Source organism: Planococcus citri, chromosome 2 (genome assembly GCF_950023065.1).
Source record: "Planococcus citri chromosome 2, ihPlaCitr1.1, whole genome shotgun sequence".
Lineage (NCBI taxonomy): Eukaryota > Metazoa > Arthropoda > Insecta > Hemiptera > Pseudococcidae > Planococcus > Planococcus citri.
In genome coordinates this window covers 49,192,141-49,210,930 of record NC_088678.1, presented here as the reverse complement: position 1 = coordinate 49,210,930, position 18,790 = coordinate 49,192,141, and the positions used below count along the sequence as shown (strand labels likewise).

Here is an 18,790-nt window from a genome sequence, read left to right as displayed (position 1 = left end):
AAGTAACACGAAATTTTGCAAAGACTGTGCACAGTCTAAAAAAAAAATGAAATCCGTTAAAATTATTTAAAATTTCATAAAACTTCGAAAAAATGTGTAAAATTTCTTTAAAAAAAAAAAAAAAAAAAAAACATGAAGCATTATTAAGAACTTAATGAAGTGTCGTTAGTTGAAAAATATTTCAGCATTTGAGTAAAAATAGCAAAACCGCTTTATAAGTTCATATTATCTTACTACCTAATGTCGTTTTCCAGAAATAATCTCAAACAGATATGTGTGGTTCCAAACCCTTCTTAAAAATATGTTTTTCCTACTAGCTTATGTTGTTCTTAAAAACACCTTGAAATGGAACTTATCCAACAACAAAATCACTTACTTAATAAACAATGTTCCTCTTGGTCAACCTTTTTTTTTTTTACAACTATGAAAACCGCAATTTACTCGTATATAAAACTGACAAGCTCACTTAAACTGTTACGATTTCTTTTCAACTAATATTGTTTTTCAAAAACCACCCCAAATAACTTCGATCCTCTTTTCTCCCTCTAACCGAATCCCAGGAAAAATTAAAAAAAAATAAAAATAAAAACAAGAAACCAGACCAAACCAATACAAAATAATATAATAATCTTAATAGGTAAGTATACGGAAATAATTGATGAAAAATGTGCTTACAGCGCTTACTAGATTTCTCCGAGGAGCTAGGAATCCTATTTGGATTTTTTAGAGTCGCTGTAGAAGTAACAGGTGTCATTTCAGTTGTGGTAATCGCGCCAACAAATTCCAATTTTGCTACAAATCCGTTATAATCATACGGAGGGATGGTTGCTCCTGACCTATAAATCAATTATGCCATTATTCTTGTCAAAGCCACGAAACTTTTTGTAAAATAAAATAGCAAAATAACAAAATGAAGGATAACTTACTTGAATTCAATCAATAAATTAGGCCCTGAGAAAACCAAATCTTGTTTTTTATTCGAGCACAATGTGGCCAGAAGGGTACTGCTTGAGGTTGGACCTTGATAAACATTGATGTAATCTGTAGCACAGTTACTGAAACACAAATACATAAAAATGATAGGTAGGTAAATGTTATACATAATATTATGTAATTTAAACAATTCGTGGGAAGAGCATTTAGGTAGGTACCTATCTTTGAATCAATTCGAATTTTCAAATGAAAAAAAAAAACTCAATATGGCCTATTCATGTGAATGTACAGTTTATTTCGGCAAACTACAAAATGAAATGTCATAAATGCTGATCTCGCGAAGTTATGACAACCTATGACGTTTGAATTGAAACATTACCTGCTTACTTTACTTTACCTCGCTTCATTATAAACTCAACATTTCAGTTAGCGACGAATTTAATTAGGTACCTACCTACCTACTCTCGCAGCTATTTCATTTATTTGTAGATAAGTTTAAATTGAGACCGACGAACTGAAATATCGAACTAATAACAACGCAACACTTTTTCATTATTTTATACTCGGTTATTTATAAGAAAGTTAATTTAAAACAAATTTGTTCGCCATTTCCGCTCATTTTTCGTTACAAAAACAAGAGAAAATAAAACTGATTGAAGTCTTAATAAAAGAAAGAAACATTTTACCCGGGCGAAATAATTCAAAAAGCAAATATCATGATTAGAATTTGGTGGGATTTTTCTTTTGAAGCTATTCTACGCTTAATAATTCGCGTATAATTGCCAAAGTTTGGGAATTTATTTAAAAACTATACCATTTATGTACTACTTTAATGGTACCTGCTTGCTTATACCTATACCAACTACACTAACTAATAAGTAAAAGTAATTTCAAAGTTATAGGTATTTATAATCGAGAATTTAACGAACCGAGTAATATGATTTCTCGACTAAATTGAACCTACCTGCCGTAAAAGTATAGGAATGAGAACCGATTTGTTAAAGGAATTTAAATTAATTTATCGGCTCAAAAGAATAAACACAAAGCATAGAATTTTATTTAACAAATTTTTGGGCTATAATAGTTGGCTTCATTTTCGCGTCTTCTTTACTCTTTCCTTTGAAAGAGATTTTGCGACGGATTAAAAGCAGATATTCGAAATGATAAGCCTGCTGTACCTACTACCTAATATCAAGAGGTAATACGCGCATTAAGTTTCCAAATAAAATCTGCGGAGGAATAATTAATCGGCGAATTTCGTCAAAGTTAGTATCACACGTAGTAAAAGGAAAATGTTGACGCGAAAAATTACCTGGCTCATATCGAAACGTACGTAGTACGCCCATTTTCACAATAAGACTATGCATAAATTAACAAATTAATTATCCGGAAAAGCATAGCTAAAGCAAGAAATAATCAACCAGATACCAAAGTAACAGAACAAAAGATTCGGCGAGTTTCTGAGATGCTAATTTAAATTAATCCATTAATTAACGAATTCTCATTTATTTTGTACGGGCAAAGTCGACTATTATAAAGTTACGTGCGATTTTAACGCAACAAAAACTCTTCATTAATATCGCTCTTTATTCTCTTGTCTTATAATTTGCTTAAAATCAATCTACGATCGATAAAATTTCAATAGACTCTGCAGGTACGAGTATAACCTTTACTTCTACACATTAGCAACGTGGTAGGTATGTGAGTACATTACCTACCCATATAGGTAAAAAAATTATTAGTTATGAAATTTTTTCACAAAAAAAATGTCCTGCGAAATTTTGTCTATGTTTTTCAGACACATTACCGCACAAAATTTCAAGACGAGAAAATTTTGCAACTGCAATTACATTTTTTATTTAGGTATGTACCTACCTATAGCAATGTAAAACATTAATTAAACGCTGCCTGCCTATAACATTAATATCTTCAGTAATTTACTTGCGCAGTACTAAACATATAAAAGCTCTTTTGAAAAGTTTATTTTAACTTTATAATGGGCTAATTTTATTTTGAACTCGAGTAACGTTTGTTAACATTTTTTCGACTTGGCTACCGTAGTTGTACCTAGCACCTACCTACTTGAAAAAGTGGTCTTCGTTAACGGAAGCGAAAAATATTCACTGCCGTGAAACAATTTCAAATGAAAGTTTCATTCGATGAAAATCCGGTACTCCGGTACGGTCTTTTTTTTTGGCAAGATTTGTTTATTTTTACTTTCGGTTGGATTTTTTCTTTGTGTGTGTGTGAATCATGAATGTGCATGGTTATTATTGTTGCACGAAGGTGAAAATTCGAGAAAATTATGTTTTCCTCTCTGGTGTATTTTGAAATAGGTACGTAGAACTACGAAGCTACGAAGCTGTAGTTTTACTTATCCTACCTACCTATTTGAATTTTGAAAAAATTAACATTTCTAGAAGGAAATATTTTTACACTTTTAATTGGTCTAAAATTTTAATTCCGTTTTCATTCGTTTTGTTATTCTTTCTCACTTATAATTAAGAAAATAAAGAACTACAAACAAAACACAAATGACAGAATAAATTTCCAATCAAAAATGAAAACTTGGTTGACTTTGTTGATTTTTAAAATAAGTAGTTGAATAATTTTCAAAAGCTGCTTCAATATGAAGTAGATACCTACCAAAGATTCATGAATCATGAGACAAAAATTTGCTGGAAAAGGCTGATTATTGATTAATTGTGTTTGAATAAATATTAAATTTTTGGTCTCATGTCTTTTTAGCACAGAAATGGGATCCTCTAGACCCTATTTTCTTTATTACTCCCACAGTAAGTAAAAAAAGTGTATGTTTTTAAAAATTAAATTTTTATTTTAGACATTCTTCTTTTATTTGTTTTACGCATAGTTTCAAACTGTCTTTCCTGATATTTTCAACATTAAAAATATAAAAATTCACAAAAATTTTGGATTAATACTTACAGAATTTTATTTCTTTTATTCAATTTTGGTTTGAAACAAGATCCAAAAATATATTATTATTACCTATGTAAATGTTTTTTTTTTTTTTTTTTTTTTTGAAAAACATTAAAAAGTAGTTTTTTTTTACAAAAATGGACCTGAAAATAAACATGTTTTTTCAAAATAAATGAATAAATAAATGAAAATAAAAGAATTTTAAACACTAGGTATCTGTTTTTTTTAAAATCACTTTTTATGACTGTTTTAAACTGATGTTTGAAAGGTCAACAAAACATGTATGATACATATTAGACATTAAAAATGAAAAAAATTAAATTTTTTTGTAGATTTTATTGATTTTAGTTTTTCTTGTTTTCTTGTTGAATTTTGATTGGGATACTGAAGGCTCAAAAAATTTAAATTATAAAAAATTTGAAATTCGGTTTCATCACATTTTTTGTTAGTCCAGGGTTCAGAGTTTTGATTTTTTCTCCTTTTTTTTTTTTTTTTTTTTTTGAGTAAAAAAATTCCAAAGTGAGGGTGATTATAACGACATCAGAACTTCAGAAAATTTTCCAACATTTTCAAAGCTTTGAAAAGTGCAAATTTGAACAAAACAAGTAAAAATTCAAATTGAAAAAAAAACTTTCAACATAGTAAATAGGCTAGGTATTTTTAAAGAAAACTGAGAGCTGTTTTCGACACTGAAACAGATTGAAAAACATGCAGTGCACAGTGCACCTACAGTTCGCCACTTGTGCTTTTTTCATGTTATTTTCACGTCATTTGACTGCTTTTGGTAAAATATTTATCTATATTTCTTCAGCCAAACGTATATTATTATACATTTTCAAACTATTCAATAAACAATACACCACTCGACTATACTTACTCGAGTGAGAGTAAACAGCAGCGTTTTAGTTGCAGAGATATCATTGATAAAAAAGTACCATCAAGTTTTAAAGTGTATATCTGAATAGCCTACCGCAAACTAATAAAACAATTTAACGAATAATAAATAAAATGAAACAATAATGAAAGCATCGCATATAATGTTGAATGTATCAAGATTTACGCTCGGTTAATAGAGAAATGAAGTTAACAAGAGGCGTTCGTTCATCAGCTTAAATCCTATTTAAACATAAGGGCGTACTTGTGTGATGGAGAAAAGGCGCAATTTTTTAATACTAAATTTCGTTGAAAAACTTCTATCTTTGTGTAAAGAACGCTAAGAGTTTTGTTAAATGGTGTAAAAATATTCGTACTACAGCAGCCAGCCAACGATGATGAAAGATAGCTATTTTTTAAACTTGTATATAGTAAGTATAAAAATAAAAAATAAATTAAAAATACGACTAAAAAGCTTGGTATTTTTAAAAAAGTTATACCCGAAATAGACAGATAGACGGTGCGGGGAAAAAAGCATAACGGAAATAAAAAAGGAAGTAATAATATGAAAATGATTGATGACGTAAAAGAAACATTATTTCTTTCCGTTGGTAGCTGTTTTTTCTACGCTTTTCACTGTACTCGTATACTGCGGTATACGGTGTGGTACTTTTTAAAAGAATTTTTACTTCTTGGTATGACAATTGTCTTAGCATTAACGAGCATAGTTTTCTTTAGCCTTATTCATGGTCTTCTCCGCTAATTAAAGCCGAGTCGAGTTCCATTATTTTGCGTTTTCTTCGTTATACTATGGTTCGGTTGCTGTCTTATTAGAAGGCTTTTAACTAAGATGTATAACATTTTAATGTTAATGTTGTTAATGTGTTTCCATTTACAGTTGGCCGCGTTTTTGCCAACAATACTTACAAATGCGCCGTACCATAATTTGCTTATGCTTTTTTATATGTTTGTTTGATTCTCGCGTATATTCGAGGGGAGTAATTCCATTAGCTAATTTTACAAGAATTGCGTCCGTCGAGCCGCCGACTGGACGTCCTTTTCGACGTGTTTTTTCAAACGGAACCTTTTCGAGGTGTTTAATGGGTTATAATGCCGCGAGGCGCGAGTTTTAGGGGTTTTTACGTATACTGAAGGCAGTGTTTTTCTTCTTTGAAATTTCGACAACAATATTTTCATCTCTGACGAGACTCTAATTTAATTTTTTAACATATTTTTTCACTGTGTAAACATCAACGTTTATTTATCATACGACTAATATCAAAAATAAGGGACTGGGTTTGAAGGTAGAGGTGGAGGTAAGTTGTAGCATGGGTATTAGGTCGTTAGTTAAAACCTGTCAATAATTTACTGTAGAACATTAATGTGGTTATTCTAATTACGAATTTAATGTCAAAATATGATATTGATTATGCATTATAAACTGAAACCAAAGAGAAAATAGGTATTCACGTGTGACGTAGGTAGGTTATTTTGGTGAACATATATGTACCTACATAAAATAAATGTCAGTCTAGCTCCCGATGAATTGAATATTATAGTTGATGGATTTCTTACAATGTGCATCTGTATTATGGAAATTCAATTTGACTGAATGACGGAAAAAGAATAAAGTAGGTATCCGTTTTTCATAAATTCGTTGTTTTGAAATGGAAATTTAATTTCGATTTCAAGAAGATGAATAATGGTACCTACCTATAGTTACCTATATAATTTTGTTACTTATTTCAATGTTTATTTGATGAATCTTTTTTTTTTTTTTTTTTTTTTTTTTTTTTTTTTTTTTTTTTTTTGTAAAATAAGTAGATAGGTATATTTTTGAAGAATTGTTCTGAATGACTGAAAAATGAAAATAATCAATTTTTTGTTGGCAATTTTTACCCAATATTTTACCATTTTCCATATTTAAGCGCTAGGTAGAAATGACAATTCTAAATCAGAAGAATGGTCAATAAAGAAACACTTTTGCACATTGGACCGCTAGGTCAATGACCTTAAAAATTCAGATACACGGGTCAATGACCTTAAGAAGGAGCCAGACAGATAGAACGACAGACGACCTTGGAAAGCCACATAGATGGGTCAATGACCTAAACAGGTCAGTCAGACGAGTCAGTGACCTTGAGAAGCCAAACAGGTAGGCAGACAACCTTGAAAATCCAGACCGACCAGTTATAGTGACCTTAAGAGACTAGATAGACAGGTAGACAGACGAACTTGGGATGGTGGACATGAAGGTCAATGACCTTAAAAGTCCAGGCATGCGGGTTAAGACCCTTAAAAAGTCAGACAGAACGATAGACAACCTTGGGAAAGGTGGACATGTAGATCAATGACCTCAAAAGTCCAGACACGCGGGTCAATGATCTTGAAAAGTCAGCCAGATAGACAGACAGAACGACAGACGATCTTGGGAAACCGAACAGACGGGTCAATGACCTTAAGAGACCAGACAGATAGACAGACAGACAGACAGACAGGTCAATGACCTTAAGAGGTCAGTCAGACAGACAGACAGACAGACAGATGCATAGACGGGTCAATGGCTTTATTGAATCCAGATAGCCACTCAGACAACCTCGAGAGGTCGGACAGGCAGACATACGACCACGAGAAGGCAGACAGGTAGGTCAGTGACCTTAAGAGACCAAAATTGAGTCAACAAAATGTGCTTGGTTAGTAATTGAATGGGTTTAAAAAAACTGAAAGTATACCTAAGTATGCAGTAGGTACATAAGTACCTAGGAATAAATATCAAAGAATTCAAGTTTACATCATAATTTTCAATTTGAATTTTTTCATAAAATAATTTCCAAACAGTCCGAGTTTAATTAAAAACAAAAAAAAAAACACTCATTGAAAATCACAATTTTTGTGTCACTAAATTTTTACACAGATTTTCATTGCTTTTTTTCTCTAACAAAGACCATGCATTTTTCGAGCATACAGGAAAAATTACTTTCTCCCTTTAGTCGAACCGGCGAAAAATAATGAATGAAAAAATGTATCGGAGGAAATGTTGACAGCGCGAGATGAAAGGTCATCTCGTCGCATGATGACTTTTAATATACGAGTACTTTAGGAAAAGTGTTAATTATTACACCGGCGAATTTTATGATGCGAACGCGACACCGCTGATTCTATATTTTTCATTATCTATCTGTCGTATTAAAAGTTTAAAACACGATGGTATTGTTAGAGTTAGGCGAAAAACACCAATAAAAAGTTCAAAAGGAAACCACGACCACGAGTTTCGCACTCTTTCAAATTAATGCGCTGCGGCATTTTATTATTTTAGTTATAAAAGTCGTTATATTATTTTTGGTGAATAGCCATAGTTTTGCAGCGAGCAGCGAGCAGATGGGTTATTGTACGAATTAATATCTAGTAAGTATATAGAGACGAGTATAACTTTTATATCGTTTTCGCCATTCATTGGTTGTACTTACTTATGTGGTAAGGATAACGTGGTAAATACGATTTTCACTTTTGTTCTCAGAGAACTCATGGTGATGTGGTAACGACAGGTAATATGCGATGGGTATAATCCTGGAAATCCTGGACTGGCTAGGACGCAGCCGGTAGCTTCTTTGATGCAGGAAAAATCTTGATACAGCCAGTCACATCCTGCTGAATAAATTAAATATGTAGATTTAGTATTACATAGATGTTGGAGAGAAAAAAAAGTTGAAAAATTGGCTCATTGGTTTGTCTCTTTGCATACCTACCTAGTAGAAATTTGTAAACAGTAACGTAGGATTCTTTTATTTTTTTTTTACTAATAAAACCGAAATAATTTTTCTTCTCAAAAAACTATCTAAAACAGGCTTAATTTTCTTCCCATTAACTAAAACAAGGGTCTTCTACTCATAAAAGCCATTTTTTCAGTTTCACGAGCTCACCTGCTACGAAATTTTCAAATATGTATGTTAATTTATTCTCTTTATCACTTTTTGCGATGATAAAATCCTTCCTACGGAAAGAGCCAGCTACTACGGCCTACAACTCGGGTAAAAGAAATAGCTCACCGTGTAGCTATTAAAATAAAATCATCAAAACGTAGAAAATATCAAACATCGAACAGGTGGCTGTTCTTCAAAAATGGTTTACCCTGGAAATAGAATTCACGTAAACGCGAAAAATTTCGTTTTTTAATAACTGCGAACCACCTAAAGGAATTTTCAAGTTTTCTTTGCTTATCAACATAAATATAAGACCATAGTGCAAAAGGCAGAAGCACATCACGCAATCGGAAAGGCTGCCAGGATGAGAGGGATGAGAAAATTTTTCAGCAACGTCGAAAAACATTCTTCACCTCGAGTACAAACTTATCATTTAGTTCGCCTTTAGCTATATATGATTTGAAGTTTCAAAGCAAACTTTTCGTTTCAAGTGAACGATTTCGTAAGCTTGAAGCCTATTCTGTTAGCATATAAGTGAATTACGGCTGCGAAGATTCCATGTCGTCGTCACATAGCTATGTAAAAGGTTCGTCGCATCCGGGAGTCCTCTTCCGATAATATTTAATTTTCAAATAGACTAGGTAAAATAGTCTCTACCATATGTGTTGAGCGAACGCTGTACTCTGCTCCTTTTTTTCACATCGTTGATTTCATGTCGTCATTTTTTTCAGCCGTTTTTTTTTTACTTTTTTAAAGGGGAAGCTTTTTTATATATGTTTTAAATTTATTAAATGATTTGAATTTTTACACGTGTGTGTCTGCTACGTCGCGTCGCGTCGTCGTGGTACAGTGCTAAATCAAAAATACTGGTTCTTTTTAACTTAGGTAAGTATACCTACCTATGTCTATGTACGTTTTCCACGTGAGATGGTTTTATATTTGATTCAGAAAACCGTTCAAGGTAATTCAAAGGACTCATAAAAATATCATAAATGAATATAATGCGTAAGAAATTGATCCTTATTCAATCTGTTTGGATACGATGGAATAAGGAATCATATCCAATTTACAAATTGTTATTCGTTATTATAATCTCGCATTCTTTTTTGTGTTCTGGGTACAATTAATTGATTAGAATCACTTTCAATTGAAGTAATTGAGTATGAAATACTTTTGAAGCTTTGAGACACTTTTCTTCTTTTTCTTTTTAAAAAGAATTGAGGAAAACACTGAAAAGTAAAATTCGGATTACATTAGATCTCAAAAAATCATATGTACTTAACACTCATGACGAAAAAAAAAAGTTTGCAATATTGCAATATTGTAAGTAGGTACCTAGGTATCTGTCAAATCAAATTTTTAATTTTCATTTCATCATGTCTCGAAATTTCTTCAGGTAAGTACATATCTTAAGCCAACAAAATAGGTACCTACACCTATCTACATATGCATATTAGCAAAGGAACCTTTCGAACTGGCACGATCCAATTTGAATGAATTCAAATGATGTACATATGTAGATTGGAAGAGCATGCTCTAAAACATCTGTACTGCACCCAAAATTTAATGTGCGAATGCATGATGGTTATCTTCGGATTTTTGGCGAATTCTTAAGTAGGAACTTTATGAAAACTGTTTCAGAAGTGATATTAAAATTGTTTGATCGTATCCTAGTTGATTAATAAACTGGAAAAGTTCAGTAAAATAATCGATCTTTCCCTTCGAGTTTCTTTCGACTTGTTTGCTTCGAGTTTTTTTATCGAATTTTTATTCTTCGTGCTTTTTACATCGAGTTTATTTTTACTTCGAATTATTTTGCATCGAAGTTATTATTATTCGAGTTACTTCGAGCGTTTTCGTCGAGCTATTCTTCGAGTTGCTTCGACCGATCAGACCACCACTGACTGGGTTTACAGGAGCGCGCCACCACTCCCGGCCAGTAGCGAGCATGTGAAACGATATTATTAAGTGTTCACAAAAAAAAATTTTTCAGGTGAAAATTTTTTTATGATTTTTTAAATTTTAAATGACGTATTTATTGATTTCAGTCGATTTGTAATGATTATTCCTCTTATTTTCAGTGTTCTTAGTTATGTAATTTTGATTTCAAGGATGAATTGAAAGGAAAATCTTACTGATTAGTTATTTTTCGTTTTGATTTGAATAAGTTGCTGTGATTGTTTTTCTTGTAGGTTCTGGGAATCAACTCATTTAGCTATTTCAAGTTTTTTTTAAAAAAATAACCAGATTGTTGTGAAAAATCTGCAACATCTTGCTTAATTAGTAAAGATGCAGTGGGTTTTAATAGCACTTGAGTTAAAAATATTTGATTTGATTAAGTAATATTTTTAAAATATTGTAAATTAGATAAAGATATGATAAGTGAGCATTTTTATAATCTACATACTCGTACAATACATGTTAAATAGGTATCTGCCACCTGGATAGGAATACTTTTTTGAAAAAGTTTGCTCGTGCTTCATTATCTTAATTTCTTTAAATAATATTTGTAAGCATAAAATCTAAAACTTTGAAATTTTTTTTGAACTAGAAAATCTGAAAACTTACTGGATGCTTCAGAACAGCTTGAAAGTTCGAAACCAACCGTCACCAATCAACTCAGGAGGTTATAAATAAATCATTGGCCAAATTTCAGCTGTACGGTATTTTACATTTATTTAATCAAATTTTGATGTTTTAGGCGAAATTGAAAAATGAAAATTTTAAAAAATCACCAAAAATTGAGAAATGAATTTCATTTTAGCAGATGAAACTTGTGCTGGTGGTACATCTTGGAATTTTCATGTTTTTCACGATTACTTTTTGTTTTTGTCTTTTGTACAAAAATGTTTGTACCAGTTGGCGGTTTCAAAAATTGTAAATATGTAAGTAAAGAGGAGAAGGTACAATTATGGACCCAGGTACAAATATGGACCCCCCCCCCATGGTTTAGTGTACAACTACTAGCGCTACGGTCATGCTGGGGTACTAAAAATTATACTAGTAAGTGTAGTATCGATGATACAAGTACTCATTTCGGATCCATGCAAACTTGGGTGTCTCTCACCAGCAATTGTTTTTTTTGCGCATTATTTTCTTCCCAATGGAAAATTTTACAAGTTTTTCATTCGGTAATTCATCAACTGCAAATAAAGTTTGGATAAAAAATTATTAGCGAATAAGTAGCTCACAATGTGTACTTTCAAAATATACTTTCATATTTGTCTTTACTTTAACTGATTTTCATAATTTTTTTCATTTTTCATAAACTGAGCCGATTTTTTGCATGGGTATAAATATGGACCCCCTAAATTTTTTTACCTAATTTTGATTCAGTATTTTTTAGAATGTCGAGAAAAGTGTTATTAACAAAGAAGACAAGTCCAACGTGTCTAAAATGGGACCATGATTTTTTCATTTTTCACAAACTTAGCCAATTTTTTGCATGGGTATAAATATGCACCCCTAAATTTTTTTTTCATCTAATGTTGATTCAATGGTTTTTAGAATACAGAGAAAAGAAGACAAGTGCAAAGCATCGAAAAACATTTTTAAATACAGTTTTGTACAATTTTCTGAAATATTTATTCATTTTTTGAGGGGGTCCATATTTGTACCACTTTATGTCACTTTTCTAAATTCCAAATTTCTCTGTGAGTTTTCTACAAACATTTTTTTTTTTTTTTTACACAATATACTAGAGTCTTTGGCCTTTCGAATGGTATATTCGAAAAAAAATTTTGATAATTTTTTCTACCCTTTGAAGCCAAAAAGCTAGAGGGGGTCCATATTTGTACCTTCTCCTCTAATGAAATTTTTAGCAAATCAAAAATTTTTGAGCTTTAAAAACTTTTTAAATTTTAGAATAAGAAAAAAATGATCATAACAAAATTTGTTTCATTTTTGACGTAGTATCCATTTCCACATTCATTTTTTTTCATCATGATTTTTTGAAATTAAAAATCATTCGTAGACCCTTCAATTTGCAAGTTGGGCAGAAAGTCATGATAGGTAATTTTGTTCAGTTTTCAAAGTACTACCAACCCCCATGGTCAAAATTGGATTTTGGGTCTTGAATTTTTAAAAAGTGTTTTGCCCCTTCAATTTTGAGGATGGGCCACATCTTCACATAACCTTTTTTCATAGTTGTACCTGGTTGTATCCAAATCTGAAGTTTGTACCACCACTCCTGTATAAACATTGAGCATGATCAACTGACTGGACCAGACAGGGACCAGACAGGAACCAGACAGGACCGCACTGTTTAAAAGCTCAAAACAAAGACCTTGATTTTGGAGTGACAGCAAAACCAGAGAGGTCCAACAAGCCTGGTTGATATGTAGCTAAGCGGAAAATCGATGTGACCAAGTAAGTAAATGACTGTCGATACAGCGTTTTCAATTTTCATCATTACAAGAATGAGGTTCTTCGAACCTCTGGATTGAAAAAAGATCGGTTTTTGGCGCGGTTAATATTTAGAAAATATATTATACGGCGTTGTTGGCAATGGTACCTAATTTAGAGGTGCATACGTCTCTTCTCTCTTTGAATTTCATCCTACACTAGGACGACCCGTCTTTACACGAGAATATTATATAATCGTGTAAGTATCTATGTTAATTCAAGTGGGAGCACAAATACTTAAATTTGAGACAAAAAGGAACAGACGCATTCTCGAAAACATTTAAAGGCTTTGAGTAGGCCTAAGTAATTGTTCAACAGCAACACAACTCAACGATGATCTACAGTGACAAAAAAAAATTACGTTGCTTAGCTTTACAGCTAGTATACCAGCTGAACATTCAAGTAATCCTTTATAAAGGTACGAAACTTTTTACAGTGAAAAAAAGTACACGTAGCTCTAACAAAAGAGCAAAAAAATGTCGGTAATTTGTATTCTACGCGTTAATCGTATGACCTTATTCAAAAGAATATAAGAAAAAAAAAAAAAAAAAACTTAAAACAGAAATTTCGCCAAGTTCAAATTCACTTTGGAGATACACTCGTTTCCGGTGATTTTCGGAACCATTCAACTTGTAAAATGTTCCATTGTGTTGGTAATAACGGTTTACTTGAAACGATTACCGCTTCCCGTTTATGTAACAAATAAAGACTTCTGGGTTACTTCTTTTCTTCTTTTACTTCATAGGTACCTACTCGAGAAACGTCTTGCGTGAATTTTTATTCGATGGTTTCAATGAATTCGACCTCGGTTGAATTTCTTTTCTTAAAAATTACTTTCTGTAATGTAAATTTAAGGAAGCTATTTTTTTACCCTTTAATGCACCGAGGATAGGTAATATTGGTCGTTGCGATTGCGTTTCAGTCTCTCGTGATGTTTTGTTAAAAGTCACCCTATGGTCAAGTAGACTTCTTTGTATTTATGGAAAACGGTGTTTGGCTCCTTTTTTTTCACATTCTCGTGTAGATAAAAACCAAGTACGCAGATTCGAGTGCCAATGTTGCTGATGTGATTTTATTTCTACTTTCTATTTCTTTTTACCATACCCTTCTAGTTTTTTCTTTCATTTTTTTTGCATTGATTGTTTTTTTTTTCATTTTTTCACTCTATTTATATTTTTTTGCATATTGTGGAATTTTTAGACTGAAAATCGTACTCAGGGGTACTCAGTTTTTAAAATAATATGAGAGAAACTTCAAAAAAAAAAAAATCATCGAGTATGTAAATTGGAAGTTATAAATGAAGAAAAAGAGACACATTCTCAGATGAGAAACCTCGAGCCAATCCTTCAAAAAAATGTTATAAAACAATATAATACATCTATGATAATTACTTACCAGTATTTTCAATACGTTTGCCACCGACTGGTCGAAATCCAACACCTTGAGTATTGTTATAGGGTGTGAAACTATAATGAGCGAGAAACTGTGACCTGGCAGTGGCTTCTTCAATTCTACACAAAAAAAAATTCAAACATCATTTCAATTAATTGGCCATGTTCATAAAATGTCCAATCCACGATACCATCAAAACCAGGCATTAGTCGCATATATTATAAGCTAAAAAACCGTCTCATCGGATCTCTTTTTTCACGAATTTTTACGAGTAGTCTCGTTAGACCAAAATAATAGAAAAATTTCCCATCCATATATACGAGGAAAATACCCACCCGACGATTTATTCAAAGGATACGCCAACTCTATACTAATTACGAGCAAGAGAGATGGGAAAAAAGTAAACGTAATTAAACACAATAAAGATAAAGAGCACGACCGTCATCAACATCAAGATCAGCAATAAAATATAAATTAGTTCTAATCTCTATTATCAAAGGATCGAAAACGTAACGCCAGTTGAATTACCTATTTTTTTGTTGCCAAAGTAAAACTTTTCGCTTGAAAGGACCTTCGAACGTAGTTTTAAAAAAGTTGGTATTGAAATTTTTTGATTGATTATGTAATTTATAGAAAGTTTCTGGTGTAAGTAGACTACCACGTAATCCAGATAGAAAAGTTGCGATGGGATGTATAAACATTGATGACAAATGATATTAACAAAAATCACGCTCGGCGAGGTATTTTTAGGGAAAACGTTCACTTTTACAATCCGTATGATAAAGTGCGCTTTGAATGATGAAGATTGAACGTGGTACATTGTACATTCAGGTCAGTGAAGCTATTGTTGAACGGTGATCATATCGTAACGTGGCAAGAATCAATACAATTTATAAACCGCCTGGAAACTATTTCAACCGTTTCAGCATGTAGAAAACATATGCACTTGAATAGTGCATTCATAGTGGGTAGAAGTAGGTACCTACTCGTACCACACAAGTGCAATGTACCTACATGTACATTTACCCCGAATCGAAACAATATAATGTACATATAAAAAATATGTTACCATTAAAAATTTATTGCTATTTTTGCAGCAAGAGATATTTTCCAGCGTTGCTGGATTCCGCAAAGAGCAAGAAAAGAATTCATATGTTCATTACTCTAGTATAAAACCTCACATCAGCAAAAATTAACCAACGAACGACGAAAATTAATTTATTTTCTACGTCGATTAATTTTTTTTTTGGTCAGAAACCATATTTGCACGCCGTGTTGAGGTCGAACCGCACAACGAATCGAAGCTGGTCAAGAAATAATTTATATCCTAAAATTTAACGAAATGAAAGGGTGCAGCTGTAGAACGTTATTATATGAAATCCTGCAGTTGTTCCATGTTTTTTTTCTTTCATTGCGGGAGAAAATTTATAATCGTAGGTTGCTAAAAATATATACCTAATACAATATTGCTGAATACTCGAAATTGAATATTAAAATCAAAAATCTGCAAGAGAAGGTAGAGACTGATTTACCTACTTTTTTAATCGAGTCGATCAAGTCGTTCCGCGTTCTGAAGCTATTCAGTTGTGGCATATTTAAACTGCAGATTTTCAAAAAGTGTCAAAAAAACTGTCTAAATTTATGCATTCATTCGTGATTGATGCTCCTAAGTGAACCACTTAATTGATCCAGAACTGCTCAAAAGGGTTTAAACCCGTTTCCAATCGAATGGGGGGGGGGGGCGAATATAGGATACGGTTTTTTGCATGTTGAGGTGGCTCCCTGGTTAATTCAATTATTCAAATGTAAAAATTGCCAAAAATTTCTGAAAAATCTTTTTAAAAAAAATCACTCCTCTTCATTCTGAAATAATTTCTTCGTTGAAAATAAAATTGGGAAAAATTCCATGTTTCCTGATATTATTGATGAAAAGTCATGATATTTTGTTCAAATTGCTAGAAAATAGAAAAATAGGCTCACATTTCGAAAATTTAAATCAGAATGGTGAAATTTAATTTCCTCGTTAACATCCCTTTTCTCATTATTTTATACTAAAATTTGAAAAAATAAAAAATTATGGAATACTTAACGAATTCACTCAATTTGAAATTCAAATATAAGTTCTATTTTTCCATCAAATAGCGCGAGAAATTTCACCATAACTGCAAAAATCAACGCATAAGTTACATTATTATAGGTTTAAGTAGGTACGTATTTATGTATAGAGACCATAGGAATACAAGGCCTATATACTTGCAGAGCAGCTCGTGAGCTGCAAAGGAAACGCCAGCGAGCCTTGTTCGGGTAACCGTGAAAATCCGAAAATAAAGCCTATAATACATAAGTGATGAAGAAATGGTGAATTGTTCAAATAGCTACCTAAAGTAAATATTTTACAGCTTCCTTTTTGTCCGAGCGTAAAGTAGGCTAGAAAATATGAAAGCGAAGGATTCCCAATAACCGCAGCAAGTTTGATTTCTGCGAATACGTACGCAAACATTGCAACGATGAAAAGGCGAAACAAAACAAAACAAAAAATACATAGCTGGGGGAATACAGATAGAGTTCGATGCCACAAACCAGTGATAATTAAATTACCACTATACGTAAAAAATTTTCGCACACTGGCAAATATATAAGAGGTGAAATTCAATTTTCAAGCTCACCTTTCGATGATAAACTCCAACGTGAGTAAACGCGGCCAGGACTGTACCTGTAAGTTGGTTGATTCTTGAAAATAATTATCGTTTTCGAAGTGTCAGCTCTCTACTAGGGACAATAATATGACAATAAAGTCAAGCTAAGAAACTTTTGCCATCGCCACAGAGTATTTTCCGCATACTAATAAATCCGTACTCCGTACCCGTTCCCATCTGTCTCACCTCTGCGACGTTGTTGACAAATGAAATTTCGTACGTCCGCGTCGAAACAAAATTAACGAAATTAAATCCATTTCAAAAACAATTTCGGCTACCTTCTCGTTCACCAATTTTAGTTCCTTTAACGAACACAACATTAGAGGAAAAAAACTCAAAAACCGCCAGTTATGGCGACAAAAAAAAATTAAAACAGCCTTATGAAGAAAAAAGGAACGAAGTGTTGAAAATTCAACTAAAAAAAAAAAAAAAAAATGATAATTACGTCGTATAAATATCCTTTTATGTTATATTTACCCCGTTGGCAACATTCGAATAAAAATAACATTCAAACTCGGTTCCACTCCATTAAATGGTCTGAAACCGTGAAAATGATAACGTTACAATTTCTCTCCACTTCTTACTCCATTACATACTCATTGGTCTAAACGTCTCGAATAAATATTAAACACAATTTGTAAAATCTTCCTTTTTTTTTGTCTTTTCAACTTTAGAGCATCTTTTGAATTGTGATGTAATTTGTTACTGATGATGTCTAATGAGTCATTAGCTTCTCTCTTTTTTTTTTCATTTCAAACTTTTATTCAAAGGGTGATACTTATTATACCTATTTAATTTTCTTTTCACTGTTTCACTCCTCAAATGTACCATTATTATTTGACAGCGTATTTTAAACGAATCAGTTTTTAATTTCTCTTTGATAGACTTTGAACAAGCCTTGACTATTTTTTTATTAGTAGGTATAATTTAATACCTACATTTTAAAAAAAATACATAGGTATATAGTTGATGAACCGTTTGCTTTCTATCGTGTATTTCCCCCTTCGTTTATTAATTAAAATAGGTAGGTAATAACTGTAATAAGAAAATGTTACTTTTTTTTTTTTTTTTTTGTAATTTGGGACCTTATGGTATTGTGGGATTTAGGAGGTTCGTATCATGAAGATAAAAAATTCTAAATCAAAACCTCTGAAAACTTTAACCTTACCAATAATCAGGTCTTTTTTTGGTATTTTCTTCCTTGCGGTCGCCACTGTGTTGTGAGAAAAAAATCGAAGTAGCTTACCTGAATTATTTTTTTATTGTTCAAAAAAATTGTTGACTTTTTCGAAATGAAAAAATTTTATCATTTTTTTGGCTCTTCAAGTACCTAATGATGTTTCATAATTCAAAAATTTCAATGTGACAACTTTGACAGATTTTGTATTCAAATAATTTTAACCTAAAAAAAATCAAAATTTTTTGAAAAAGGTGCCAATTTTTTTTTATTTTTTAAAAATTGTTTTATTTTTTTAGTTTTTATGACAATTTTTCAATATCTTCGAAATTTTCTATGGGAGAACGCAGTCCCCCTCCGTGCTCCTCCACAAAAAACCCTGCCAATGAATGATGGGAATTGGGCATGTCACACTATTTTCAAGTTTTTCCCTGATTGTCTAAAGGCAGAGTGTT

The 18,790-nt window shown here is 32.0% G+C and overlaps 1 protein-coding gene across 3 annotated transcripts in view; it reads right to left on the bottom strand.

The window, feature by feature from the left end:
• Positions 1–18,790, bottom strand: part of LOC135836241 (uncharacterized) — a 125,508-nt gene that overhangs the window by 3,640 nt on the left and 103,078 nt on the right. The window contains exons 7-10 of one of the 3 annotated variants that reach the window (XM_065350946.1): positions 14,466–14,581; positions 8,214–8,394; positions 927–1,055; positions 685–836 (exon numbers count right to left, since the gene is read on the bottom strand). In XM_065350946.1, coding sequence (XP_065207018.1) covers positions 685–836; positions 927–1,055; positions 8,214–8,394; positions 14,466–14,581 — 578 coding nt within the window. Of the gene's footprint in view, positions 1–675; positions 837–926; positions 1,056–8,213; positions 8,395–14,465; positions 14,582–18,790 lie in introns of all 3 variants that reach the window. The other 2 variants (XM_065350945.1, XM_065350943.1) reach the window with 2 other exon arrangements.